Source organism: Neovison vison, chromosome 6, assembly GCF_020171115.1.
Source record: "Neovison vison isolate M4711 chromosome 6, ASM_NN_V1, whole genome shotgun sequence".
Classification (NCBI taxonomy): domain Eukaryota; kingdom Metazoa; phylum Chordata; class Mammalia; order Carnivora; family Mustelidae; genus Neogale; species Neogale vison.
In genome coordinates this window covers 212,993,410-213,006,618 of record NC_058096.1, presented here as the reverse complement: position 1 = coordinate 213,006,618, position 13,209 = coordinate 212,993,410, and the positions used below count along the sequence as shown (strand labels likewise).

At 49.4% G+C, this 13,209-nt stretch overlaps 1 protein-coding gene and 1 non-coding gene across 2 annotated transcripts; both read left to right on the top strand.

Moving 5' to 3' along the window:
* The first annotated feature begins 9,508 nt into the window (after window positions 1–9,508).
* On the top strand, window positions 9,509–12,909 carry RPL18A (ribosomal protein L18a). The gene is made up of 5 exons (XM_044253936.1): window positions 9,509–9,601; window positions 10,903–11,082; window positions 11,670–11,799; window positions 12,433–12,542; window positions 12,761–12,909. Exons 1-5 carry the CDS (start codon window positions 9,584–9,586, stop codon window positions 12,851–12,853), a joined length of 531 nt encoding a protein of 176 aa, XP_044109871.1. The 5' UTR covers window positions 9,509–9,583; the 3' UTR covers window positions 12,854–12,909.
* LOC122911057 lies at window positions 12,158–12,290 on the top strand. Its single transcript, XR_006385382.1, has one exon. It is a non-coding gene; the product is annotated as a small nucleolar RNA SNORA68 (small nucleolar RNA).
* Window positions 12,910–13,209: the final 300 nt, after the last annotated feature.

The window sequence follows — 13,209 nt, the reverse complement described above, 5'->3', positions numbered from 1 at the left end:
GATCATGACCTGAGCCAAAGACAGACGCTTAATGACTGAGTCACCCAGGTGCCCCTGGAGGATAGATTTTAGAGAACTCTTTCATCTCGATAATCCCATTACAGGTCCTGGCACAAACATGGCTTTGGGGGGGGGTGCCTGGGTGGCTCAGTCGGAAGAGCATGTGACTCTCAATCTCCAGGTCATGAGTTTGAGTCCCATATGGGGTGCAGAGATTACTTAAATAAACATCTTTTTTTTTTTTAAGATTTTATTTATTTACTTGAGAGAGAGAAATAACAAGAGAGAGCACAAGCATGGTGGGTGGAGGTGGAAGGGAGAAGCGGGCTCCCCACTGAGCAGGGAGCCCGACATGGGGCTCGATCCCAGGACCCTGGGATCATGACTTGAGCTGAAGGCAGATACTCAACTGACCGAGCCACCCAGACACCCTTAAATAAATAAATAAACTTAAAATAATAATCATAAACCCAGTAATTGTCTCAGGGGCCCTGCAGGCTGCTAGGAGAGGCCCTGAGTCTGGGAGGGCTTCCTGGAGGAATGGCTTTGATACTGAAATCCAGGGACAAGTGGGATTAGCCAAAGAGTAATCTGGAGGTGTGGGGAGCTCCTGCAGAGGGAACGGCCCAGGCAAAGGCTGGGAGACTGGACCAGAGGACCAGGTCACAGCGTTTCTGAGAAGGGCAGTGTGTTAGGGACCTACTGTTCTGAGACTTGCCTGGAAGCATCGGTGGGGCCTTGTGGGTGGAGGGAGGGTTATGAGTGTAACCTCGGTACAAGCAGAGCCCGGAGCCCCAGCAGGCTAGAGGCAGGAAGTCCTGCACAGGACTTAGAGGTAACATCCTTCTTTTACTTCCTGGGTGACTTCAGCAGAGAGGAATGCAAATGTTACTCCCACCCCTGGCCCCCGAGATAGAGGCTCCTGCCCTCCAGGAAAGACCGTGAGTTTGTAGAGGCTGACAACTCCAGTGTGATGGTCACTGTGGCATTTTGAGAATGAGCAGGAAGGGAAGAGGGTAAGGACAAAGGTGACACCCTCAGCCCCAGAGAGGGGTATGTGAAGGCTCCATCAGGAAGTTTCAGGGAAGGGGTCCCTAGGGGGCTCAGTCAGTTAAGCATCTGCCTTTGGCTCAGGTCATGATCCCAGGACCCTGGGATCAAGCCCGGCATCAGGCTCCTTTTTCTGCAGAGAGCCTGCTTCTCCCTCTCTACCTCCTGCTCCCCCTCCTTGTGCTCTCTCTCTCTCTCTGTAAAATGAATAAACAACATCTTAAAAAAAAAAAAAAAACAAATTGGAAACTTTAGTGATGTAAACATTCCAAATTTTCTGCTGGCAAAAAGCCCATAAATGCAGTCAAAATATAAACAAATGAAACTGGAAACAAATGTGAACTCATATTATAAATAAAATATCTTCATTATACAAGCACCTCCTAGAGAACAATAAGAAAATGCCAATAACTTAACAGGATATGAACCCAGAAGTCACAAAAAAGGAAATACAAATGGCTCTTAAACCCAGAAAAAGAGGAGTGCCGGGTGGCTCAGTGGACTGAGTGTCCGACTCTTGGTTTTGGCTCAGGTCATGATCGTAGGGTCCTGGGATCAAGTCCCACATCAGGCTCCCCGCTCAGTGAGGAGTTGGCATCTCCCTGTGCCCCTCACTCTGCTTGTGCTCCCTCTTGCTCACTCTCTCTCTCAAATAAATAATATATTTAAAAAATAATAAACAGAAAAAGATGCTCACCTCACTCATATTAAGAGAAATGCAAATTCAAAACACAGTGAAGGGGCGCCTGGGTGGCTCAGTTGGTTAAGCATCTGCCTTTGGCTCAGGTCATGATTCCAGGGTTCTGGGATCGAGCCCCACATTCAGCTCTCTGCTCAGTGGGGAGCCTGCTTCTCCCTCTCCCTCTGTTGCTTCCCCTACTTATGCTCTCTCTCAAATAAATAAATAAAATATTTTTTAAAAACCTTTAAAAAAACACACAGGGAAACCATATGATCATCTCAAGGGATGTAGGAAAGATTTGACCAAATTCAACAACTATTCATAAAAACTTTGAGCAAAGTAGGTGTAAATGGAAATGTCCTCAATCTGATAAGGAGCATCTACAAGAAAAAACTATAGGTAGTATTTTGCTTAATGTGAAAGACTGAATTGTTTCCTGCTGTGATTGGAGAGAAGACCAGGATGTCCATTTTCACCATTTCTATTCAACATCCCTCTAGAGGTCATAGTCATTGCAATGAGGCTAGAAAAATAAATAAAAGGTAAAAGATTAGAAAGAAGGAAGTTAAACTTTCTATTTGCAGATGATATAATTATTTATAATGTAAAAAATCCAAGGCAATCTATGATAACTACTAGAACTAATAAATTTATTTAGCAAGTTCACAAGTTAAAAAGTTAATATACAAAATTCAATTGAATTCTTATATATTACATATGATTTTTTTAAAAGATTTTATTTATTTATTTGACACACACAGAGAGATCACAAGTAGGCAGAGAGGCAGACAGAGAGAGAGGAGGAAGCAGTCTCCCCACCTAGCAGAGAGCCGGAAGCGGGGCTTGATCCCAGGACCCTGGGATCATGACCTGAGCCAAAGGCAGACGCTTAACTGACTGAGTCACCCAGGTGTCCTATACTATATATTCTCTTATATAATAGCTAACAATTGGAAAGTGAAAATTTTTTTTAAAAAATCCTATTTGCAACAGCACCAAAAAAAATTAAATATCTAGGAGTAAATCTATCAAAAGAAGTATAAGACTTCTGCACTAAAAACTACAGATACTACCAAGCAAAATTCATGAAGACCTAAATAAATTGAAAAATGTTCATATGATTCATATGAAAAATGTTCATAGATTGACTGATTCAGTGTTGTTAAGATGTCAATTCTCCCCAAACTGATGTCTGATTCAGCAGAAAATTTTTTTTTCCAGAAATTGGCTCTGACTTTAAAATTTATATAGAATTACAAAGGACCTAAAATAACAAAACTCATTTTTTAAAAGATTTTATTTATTTGTCAGAGAGAGAGAGTGCACAAGCAGGGGGAGCAGCGGGCAGAAGGGGAAAAAAGAAAAAGGAAGAAATCTTAGTAAACTTGGGGCAGATAATGTTTTCTTACCTGGAAAAAAAATGGTAAATTTGGCTTAATCAAAATAAAAAAGTTCTGCTCTTCTAAGATATCACTGAGAAAACAGAAAGGCAAAACACAGATCAGGAGAAAATATTAAAAATGTATGTTAAATAAACAAAATACCTGTATCCAGAATCTAGAAATAACCTTTACAGTTCAACAAAACAAGACAACTCAATTAGAAGATGGACAACAGGGGCATCTGGGTGGCACAGTCAATTAAACATCCAACTCTTGGTTTAGGCTCAGGTCCTGATTTCAGGGTCATGGGATGGAGCCCATGTGGGGTTCGTGCTGGTATAGGGCCTGCTTGAGATTTTCTCTCCGTTTCCCTCTGCCCTTACCCCCTGCGCTCTCCCTCTCTCTCTAAAATAAATCAATCCTTTAAAAAATAATAGTACGTGCAACAGATATGAGTAGACATTTCACTGAAGAGGATATATGAATGGCCAAGAAGCACACATAAGATGCACAAAATCATTAGCCAGAGGTAAACGCAGATATAAACCAATGTGAGACAGCCCTTTACACCCAGTAGGATGAACAAAACTAAAAAGACAGGCAATGGGGCACCCGGGTGGCTCAGTCGGTTAAGCGTGTGCCTTCGGCTCAGGTCATGCTTCCAGGGTCTTGGGATTGGGCCCCACATTGGGCTCCTTGCTCAGCAGGGAACCTGCTTCTCCCTCTCCTTCTGCTCTCCCTGCTTGTGTTCTCTTTCTCTCTCTCTGTCAAATAAATAAATAAAATCTTAAAAAAAAAAAAAAGACAATAGCAAGTGCTCCTGATGTGCTGCTGGTGGAAATGCAAAATGGCACAGCCATTGTGGCGAACAGTCTAGCAGTTTCTTACCGTAGGACCCAGCTCTTTTCCTCCTACATATTTAGAGAGGTTAAATCCTGTGTCTATACAAGGGCTTGTGCATACAGGCTCATGAGCAGCTTTATTTGTAGTAGTTCTAAATAGAAAACAATTCAGATGTTCTCCCAGCTCAACAGAGGAACCCCCTCTGGTCCGGCCACACACACAGTGGAACACAACTTGGTTAAAAAAAACAAAGGGGGGGGGGGCTGGTGCCTCAGTCCTTTAAACGTCCAACTTTTGGCTCTGGCTCAGGTCATGATTTCAGGGTCCTGAGATCGAGCGTGGCATGACACTGGTGCTGAGCGTGGAATTAGCTCAAGTCTTCTCTTTCCTTCCTTCTCTGCCCATCCCCCACTCACACAAGTGCGCGCTGTCTCTCTAAAAGAAAAAAAAAGTGGTAATGAACTACTGATACATGCAACAACTTGGAACAACTTCAGAATCATCGTGCTGAGTGAAAGAAGCCAAGCACAAAGCTTGGGAAGGGGTGCAGAACGCTGGTGGGGGTGATGATGTATGTTCATCGTCTTGACTGTGGTCATGACCATGGTGGACATGGTCACGGTCATAGATTTACACACTTGTCAAAACTGCACAAAGCATGTGCTTAACACGGGCTATTTAGTCTACTCTAATTACACTTAACAAAGGTGAAAAGCGGGGGGTGGGGAGGTGCCTGGGTGGCTCCGTTGGTTAAGCATCTGCCTTCAGCTCAGGTCATGATCCCAGGGTCCTGGGATCGAACCCCATGTCGGGCTCCCTGCTCACATGGGAGTGTACGTCTTCCTTTCCTCCCTGCTCTATGCTCTCTCTTGCTATCTCTGTCCCTCCATCTCTCAAATAAATAAATAAATAAAATCCTTAATAATAAAAATTTAAAAATTTTTAAAAGTTGAGAAGGTTGGGGGCGGGGAGGAATAACAAGGGGTTTGTTTCCCACCTGCTTGACTGACCAGATGAACCGTGTGGGAGTTCACTGTAATCTCAGGATTCTGCACTGATTCTCACTGTGGCCGCCAGGGGTGGAAACAGCCCATCCCTGCAGAGGGATTCAGGAGGAAGATGAAGAAAATGCCATGGGACCCAGCAAGGCTCCTTCCAACCTCCCAGGAGTGATACCTACTAGAGAGGGCTATGGATTCATCCTGGCACTCTTTGTAACAGCAAACAGCTGCAAACGACCCAAATATGCCCAGCCATGCAGGAATTTGCTGTATAAACTCTGGCCATTCTCAGCACTGAATACTATGCGGCTGTGCAAAAGACTGAGGCGACACAGGGCTGATAGTGTGGGAAGACCTCCAGGCTTGGCGAAGGAAAGAGCAAGGTGTGCACCTGCCCGGGGAAGGAAGCTTTGCTTCGTGTCGGAAGAGCCGATGAGGATGCGGAGATCCTCCACAGGGAAACACCAACATAATTGTATCACCTGTTCCCGTGGTAACCACTGGGGAGCCATGGTAGGCAGAAGAGGGAGATAGTTGCCCTTTACCTTTTCATGCCTGTTGAACTCTGTGTTTGTTAATACCATTAAAAGGTAAGTGTTTAATCAAAAAAGGGAACATATGTAAGCACATGGGATGGGAGAGCTGCTGTTCAGAAGTTGACTGTGAATAAAAGCAATCAGATTGATCATAAGAAGAGCAAACACATCGAGTACTCACCAGTGCATTAGGGCTTTGCATGCAGAGCAACCCTTTAATCCCTGTACCCACCCCAGAGGTGTGCACTGTGCCCTCCCCCTACAGGAAAGGGAGGGCGGGGGTGGGGGACAGGCTCAGGAACTAAGAACCTCCAGCTTGGCTTGCTTCCCTTACTCACAGTGCCATAGGATCCTCCTCCAATTAGGCTGAGAAAAGGGATATGGGGTCTGTCCCCTGGCTGGGCATGGGAGGCAATAATTGTATGGAGCCCACGGCAACCCCTTCCTGTTTATTTTTCTCACATTCTGTTGTGATGCCTATTACTCTTATTTTTCTTGTTTTTGTCCATTTTCTCCCAATAGCATGTCAGCTCTCGCAGGACTGGAGTTTTCTGTTGTCCTGATCACTGCTGGGTCCCCAGTGCCTGGCACATGGAAGTAGTCGAAAGAATGAATGAATGAATGATTAGAATGAATGAATGATCAAATTAGGAGGAAGAGCCTTAGGTGATTTGGGAGCAGGAATAGTTAGAGGCAGGAGAGGAGGGGCTGGGGTAGGGGAGGAGCTTTGGCATCTGGAGTCCAGGGGTGAGTGCCTTGGGGGCATTTTCAGGAGGAAGGGACAGGAGCAGAATCTTGGGCCAGCCCATGGAGCCCTGGAAAGATGGAGGGGCTGGCAGCCCAGATGGGGAAGGTGGGGCAGCTCAGGTGGTGACGGACAGGGTGGTGATCCAACCTGGGTTGAGGCCCGGTGTGACCCAGGAGCCTGGATAAGAAAGGGCACCTTCAAGGTCCTATGGAATAAGAAAGACTGGGAAGACCGGGGAGCCCAGGGGTGCCCTTGCCAACCAGGAATTCAGCTGGGCCTGATTGAAAGGCAGTGAGTGACAGAGGCAAAGGGACACTAGCCCCGAACAGCTGACTGGGCTGGGCTCCCAGCTTGGCCCAAGGCTAGGTGAGGGGGCAGACCAGAGCAGAGCATCTGGGAGGGAGGGGAAATGGGGAGGGTCAGGGGAGTGGCGGGCATGGCGGGGTGGGGTGGGCAGGGCCACACTCATCCAGCAGAGCCAAGAAGGGAAAAAATGCTTCTTAACAAACTTTAGACAACACACACCCCCTCCTCCCCAGGGTTCCTCCTTCCGCTCCAGCTGCGGGAGTCACCCTGACCCAGACCTTGAAGATAGAAGCACCTGGCTCCAAGGCTGGGGCTGAGCCTGGAGCCCTTCCCTCCTTCTCCCTACACCTCTGCTCTCCCTTCTCCTCAACTGCCATCCCTGCTCCCCCTCCTCTGGCCCCCTCTCGGGCCCTCCCACCCCTTGATTTGTGCGGCACGCCTGCTGTCGTTTTCCAGTACCTTTTTCTACTCTCCCACTCCCTGCCTGCAGCTTGGGAAACTGAGGCCCTGCGCTGGCAGTTCAAGCAGGCTGGAGTGGAATCGCTCCAGGGCTAGGGCTCCTGCCTCCCCAATCCAAACATTATACGCCATTTAAATCTCATAACCGCAAGAACTGGAGACGATTATTAGCCTCATCCCCCAAGGATGGGGAAACTGAGGCCCGAAGAGACAATACGCCCGGGAACCATCTGTGGGTTATGAACTTATTCCTGCCGCAGACACCAGCGTCCAGGCTCTTGGCCTTAGCGGCACAGCTAAGGCAAGAGCTCTGCTGCCACCTGGTGGACACTCGCGGCTCCGTCAGGATGGAGTCGCCTGTTGCCTGTTGTCCTGAGCAGGAAAGAAGTAGGAGGCAGTAGGAGGCGGGCCAGGGCCCCTGACTACATTCCACCCCTTATCCTCCTCTCCCACCAATTTTCTGGTTTTTCAAGACCTAAATGTCCACCAAGAAGGCACCACCTAGCTCATCTCCTGCCCATGTTTGGCTTGCGACTACTTTAAGTACGAAAAGACCCTACATGTTAATTCTAACACTCAGGAAAAATGAAAGACAACAGACAAAGATATATCTATAATTATAAAAGACAGCACGAATGCATTTTTTGGTCTCTTAACTGATTTTATTTTATTTTTATATTTTATTTATTTATTTGTCAGAGAGACAGAGAGAGCACAGGCAGGCAGAGTGGCCAGAAGGGGCAGAGGGAGGAGCAGGCTCCCCACATAGCAAGGAGCCCTATATGGGACTTGATCCAGGATGCTAGGATCATGACCTGAGCTGAAGGCAGCCGCTTAACCGACTGAGCCACTCAGGCATCCCTCTTAAGTGATTTTAAAAAGAAATTGTATGAAAATATATATTAATTATGTCATTGAGCCTATAACATGTAGAAATGTATTGCACTTGACAATAGTACAAAGGAGGTGAGCAAAGTATACGAACAAGGAAATGATACCAGGTAGTGACGCTAATTCACAAAAACACGTGAAGTGAACCAGAAATGCAAATGGAGAAAATTAATATGACAAACTCTATAAATACATAATTGCCCTCTTCTATTTTCTCACCTTCTTTAACAGCCATAGAATTATTTTTAAAGATTTTATTTGTTTATTTGACGGAGAGCGATCACAAGTAGGCAGAGAGGCAGGGAGAGAGAGAGAAGCAGGCTCCCTGCTGAGTAGAGAGCCTGATGCGGGGTTCAATCCCAGGACTCTGAGATCAAGATCTGAGCCAAAGGCAGAGGCTTAACCCACTAAGCCACCCAGGCACCCCAAACCATAGAATTTTAAGTGACAATTGCAACAAGGTATTTAGGTTTGTATCATACGTAGGTAGATATAATACGTTTAACAATAGTAACAAAATAATAACAATAATGAGACAAAAGTTGGGGGTAGAGGAAATTAATCATATAGTAGTAACATTGCCAAATCTCATTAAAATTAAGGCAGCAGGGGCCCCTGGGTGGCTCAGTGGGTTACGCCTCTGCCTTCGGCTCAAGTCATGATCTCAGGGTGCTAGGTTGGAGCCCCGTGTCCCGCTCTCTGCTCAGCGGGGAGCCTGCTTCCCCCTCTCTCTCTCTCTGCCTGCCTCTCTACTTCTAATCTATCTTTCTCTGTCAAATAAATAAAATCTTTTTTAAAAAATTAAGGCAGCTAAAAGATTCTAAATTAAGATATATGTGTTAAGCCCTAGAGCAACCACTAAGGAAATAATTTAAAAAATGTAGGGTCCCAGGGCCTGGCTGGTTCATGGGTGGAGCATGAGACTCCTGTTCTCAGGATTGTGAATTCAAACCCTACCTTGGGTGTCAAGATTACTTTAAAAATTAAATATTAGGGGCGCCTGGGTGGCTCAGTGGGTTAAGCCGCTGCCTTCGGCTCAGGTCATGATCTCAGAGTCCTGGGATCGAGTCCCGCATCGGGCTCTCTGCTCGGCAGGGAGCCTGCTTCCCTCTCTCTCTCTGCCTGCCTCTCTGCCTACTTGTGATTTCTCTCTGTCAAATAAATAAATAAAATCTTAAAAAAAATAATAATAAAATAAAATAAAAATAAAAATTAAATATTAAAAGAAAAAGTAATAAACATATATAAAAATCATTAAAAGAATTAAAATATTACACTATAATATAGTCACTTTATGGAATATAAAGCAATAAGGAAATATATTCTACATGCGAGCATTCCCTGCGTTCACTGGAAGTGGAACGCTCGAACTACCACCCAGACCTTCCCGGGTGCCTACAACTCCCGGCGTGCTGCGCAAGACGCTCCTTGATGGCCAGGGTGGAAAGGGAGGGGGGCTAGTGGCGCTCTCTCTGGCTTAGCTTCGCTGTGGAAGAAGGAAGGGCTGTGAAAGGTTGGTGGATCTGGAACCAGTGAAAAAGCAGATATTGTTGAGCGTCGGAACGAGAAGCCAATGGGCGCGCAGCTTGCAAGAGGCGGGACTTCCGTCAACGAAGTCTTGGTGAGCGGCTGCGCGAGGAAAGCCACTTCCTTTCTCGTGCGACGGCGAAAGCGGATAGAGCGCCATGAAGGCCTCGGGCACAGTAAGGCGAGCGCGGCGGGCCCGGGGGCCGGGGAGTGCAGTGCTGATCGAGTCGGGGGCGCTGGCAGGTGGCGTGGGCCGCGTAGCGGGAGAGCGCTCTTGGCTGGGTCCGGTGCCACCGCGCGCCATCCCCAGGCCCAGCCAACATGGCGGCCATTGCGGGTGCCGCGTGGGGAGGCTGGTGCCATGGTTCCGATCCGCTGGGGAATCTCGGGGGCCGGAGAGGTGGGCTCTCCTTTCCAGGGGAAGGGACAAATTGCGCGGCTTGGAAGTTCGAGCCACGGGACTTAGTTGATCTTCCAAGTCTCGGTTGCCCCATTTGCAAAGTGGTCACGGTGGGAGGAAACGTTAATATTTCTTGTTTCTTGACGGGGCAGTAAGAAGTAGAAAACTAAATCTGAGCTGACAAGGGGAGGTTTATCGTTGCAAGTGCTTAGTAAAATCAGAGGGCGCTGTGGCGCAGAGATGGAAGAGCGAGCCCTCGGGAGAAACAGGGTGCGTCCTGTACGGCTCCCCAGCCTCAGTTTCCACGCTGGGGAGGAGGCCAGCTGCATCGGTCCTTCCCTGAGCAGGTGGTCCGCGGGGCTGATTAGTCACGTTTACACATGGAAGTAGGAGACAAGTTTGCGATATTTGGAGCCATTCTTTTTCTATTAATGAAATGATTGACGAGTCATTTACGAAGGTGGGTTCGTTGTAATATATCACAGTGTTTGGCTCTAGCCTACGTCTTTGTCTTTGCATCTTTGTAAACGGGGAGAGCCCTGGGAAGTCCAAACCCCTTTGGACTGCTGCTGGGAATACTGAAGCAGCTGCAGGTCCCATGGCAGCAGGCCTTGAAAGGGAACTGGATACTTGTCCTGGTTCTGTGTGGAGTGAGCTGTGAGATCCCATGCTGGCCACTGTCTTTGGGCTCCAGAGTGAAAGAGCACTTTGGGAAGATGTGAGCTGCAAAGATGCTGTGAAGGAAGGACCCTGCAGGTTTAGGCTTCAGTTGTTTTCACAGGAATATAAACGAAAAGGACAGCCAGATTGACAGCCCTGCCCACCTTTCTTGAGCCAAGGCAGAGGCTACCCAGGCATCTTAACCCTCCCCGCCCTCGATCCCTGTTTTGGGAAGGCTGGGACAGTTGGCATGACCCAGTCACCGGGATTCCATATGGATGCCCTGTGATGGGACAGTCTGTTCTCCCTCTCCTGATTTCAGTTCTCATCAGGCTTGGGAAAGGAAGCAAGGTGAATCTCACAGTTGGCCTCAGGGCTCTGGGTCAGGCCCCATCTCAACTCCTGTTTGTGTTTCAGCTGCGAGAATACAAGGTGGTGGGGCGCTGCCTGCCCACCCCCAAATGTCGCACTCCGCCGCTGTATCGCATGCGAATCTTTGCACCTAATCACGTGGTCGCCAAGTCCCGCTTTTGGTACTTTGTGTCTCAGCTGAAAAAGATGAAGAAGTCCTCAGGGGAAATCGTCTACTGTGGACAGGTACGGGGTGTCTGAGAGCAGGGTGGGGTCTGGAGTGGATGGACACCTTCATGGGGGTTCCTCAACCCACAGAATTCCCAGACTTCATAAATCCTGGCTTGTTCGCATGTGGTAACTAAGCCCTAGTTTGGGATGGGGTGGATAAACTCCGTACCCTTTTCCTGATGAGAGAGCCCAAGGCCCGGGAAGTGTGTGGCTGGTACGCTCGGACACCTCGGCTGAGGCCAGCGCTTTGGCTGAGTCTCCTATAGAAAGTAGGCAGAGGTGCTGTCACCTGAGCACATTTGCTGTGATGGGCGCTGGACTCTGCATCAGACACCTGCAGGGTGGTAGCTGCTTTCGGGCCCAGGTAGTCTTGGGAGAGTAGTGTTTGGGAGGAGTCGAGCTGGTGGTCCACATGGGGGAGGTGTGCCGGCCTGGCTGGCCATGTCCGCTCCACTGTTGCCATGGGGATTTGTCTAGGACAGCAAGTTGCTTTCCTGTGCTCTAAGATTCAAGGACTGGGAAACAGATGCAAGAGAGGCCTGGGGAAGAGGATTAGCAAGGCTGCTGGCCTTCTTGTCTCAGCCAGTGTCTCTGGCACTTAGGTGTTCGAGAAATCCCCCTTGCGAGTGAAGAACTTCGGCATCTGGCTGCGCTATGACTCGAGAAGCGGTACCCACAACATGTACCGGGAGTACCGGGACCTGACCACCGCGGGCGCCGTCACCCAGTGCTGTGAGCTTCCAGGGCCGCACCCAGTCCTTCTGTAGGGCTCCTATTGCAGGGATCTCCAGCCCAGTCAGCCTGCTTCCCGCCCACTCCTTGCCAGACTGAGGCAGGAGTGCCAGAGTGCCAGAGGCTTCTTGGATTAGGGGATCAGACAGTCCAGGGGTGGTGGTTGGGGGCAGGAGTGGAGAGGATGCTCCGGGCGCCTCTTCTGGAACCTGCCAGCAGGTGGAGCTTCAGGGTCCTTCACTTCTGCAGACGAAATTCCCACCCAGAGTCTAGCCCCTAGCTCTGGCCCTGTCTGTTGGGATCTGGCCCTGGTGGCCCCAGGTGCTCCTAGGGCGGGTTACCTGCCAGAGACCAAACCCAAGCACCTCAACCCAAGAACTGCTGTTTCTCATAGCAGCGGTTTAAACAGAGGTGCTAACAGCAAGTGGATCTCGTCGCCTTTGGGGGGCTGTGGCCGTGCCTCTCAAAGTGAATTTGGAGGTTCTACACCCCTGATACGCTAGTGCCTGCTGGGGCCAGAGGCTCCAGCCACCCAGTCCCCAAGTTGGGGTCCCTCTAGACCAGCACTTGATGGGAGGTTTGAGGAATGCCCAGTCCCCGGGGTGCACATTCGCCCTGCCTCCTTCCCTGCAGACCGAGACATGGGCGCCCGACACCGTGCCCGAGCGCACTCGATCCAGATCATGAAGGTGGAGGAGATTGCAGCCAGCAAGTGCCGCCGGCCAGCAGTCAAGCAGTTCCACGTGAGTGCCCAGGGCCCTGCTGGGCAGGCTCAGGAGAGGGGGGCTTCCCTGGACCGTGGAGCTGTCCCAGCTACTCCCCTGTCCCCCAGCCTCGGGAGCTGCAGGGAGGCACTGGGTTTGACGCAGGAGCCCAGTGGGGGGTTGCCACACCTCAGTGGCCCTGGAAGACTAGGTTGAGAGGCTTCCACCCCCCACTCACCCATCTCTCCTTATAACAGGACTCCAAGATCAAGTTCCCACTGCCCCACCGGGTCCTGCGTCGCCAGCACAAGCCACGCTTCACCACCAAGAGGCCCAACACCTTCTTTTAGGTGCAGAGCCTCTGTGTGTCTCCAGTTCTGCCCGAATAAACTTCTTGGGAAAACCAGGGTGCTCAGACACTCTTATTTTCTTTGTACGCCCTGCAGAACTCAAGAGGGCACAGCCAGGCTATGAGTTCTCTGCTTGGGGAGGGGTCCTCCTCTCTGGAAGTGGGGCCCAGGCACCTGATTTCTCCAGAAGGGGAGTCCCAGGAGTGCCAAAAGCCACACCTCCAAGCGCTCTCCTGCCCACTTGGCTCCCCAGGGTTTCATCCAGCAAGGGGCTCTCAGCAGGGTCCTGGAGCCGCAAGGCCCAGTTTGTGGCCCCAGCAGGTAGCCTTCTGCTGTGAGCTTTGGGGAGTGCTTTG

Bases quoted from the DNA above. Each gene is read 5' to 3' on its own strand.
- RPL18A (XM_044253936.1), top strand. The intron at 11,800-12,432 runs GTGAGCTTCCAG...CCTTCCCTGCAG, and splicing joins GGGCGCCGTCACCCAGTGCT to ACCGAGACATGGGCGCCCGA. The intron at 12,543-12,760 runs GTGAGTGCCCAG...TCCTTATAACAG, and splicing joins CAGCAGTCAAGCAGTTCCAC to GACTCCAAGATCAAGTTCCC.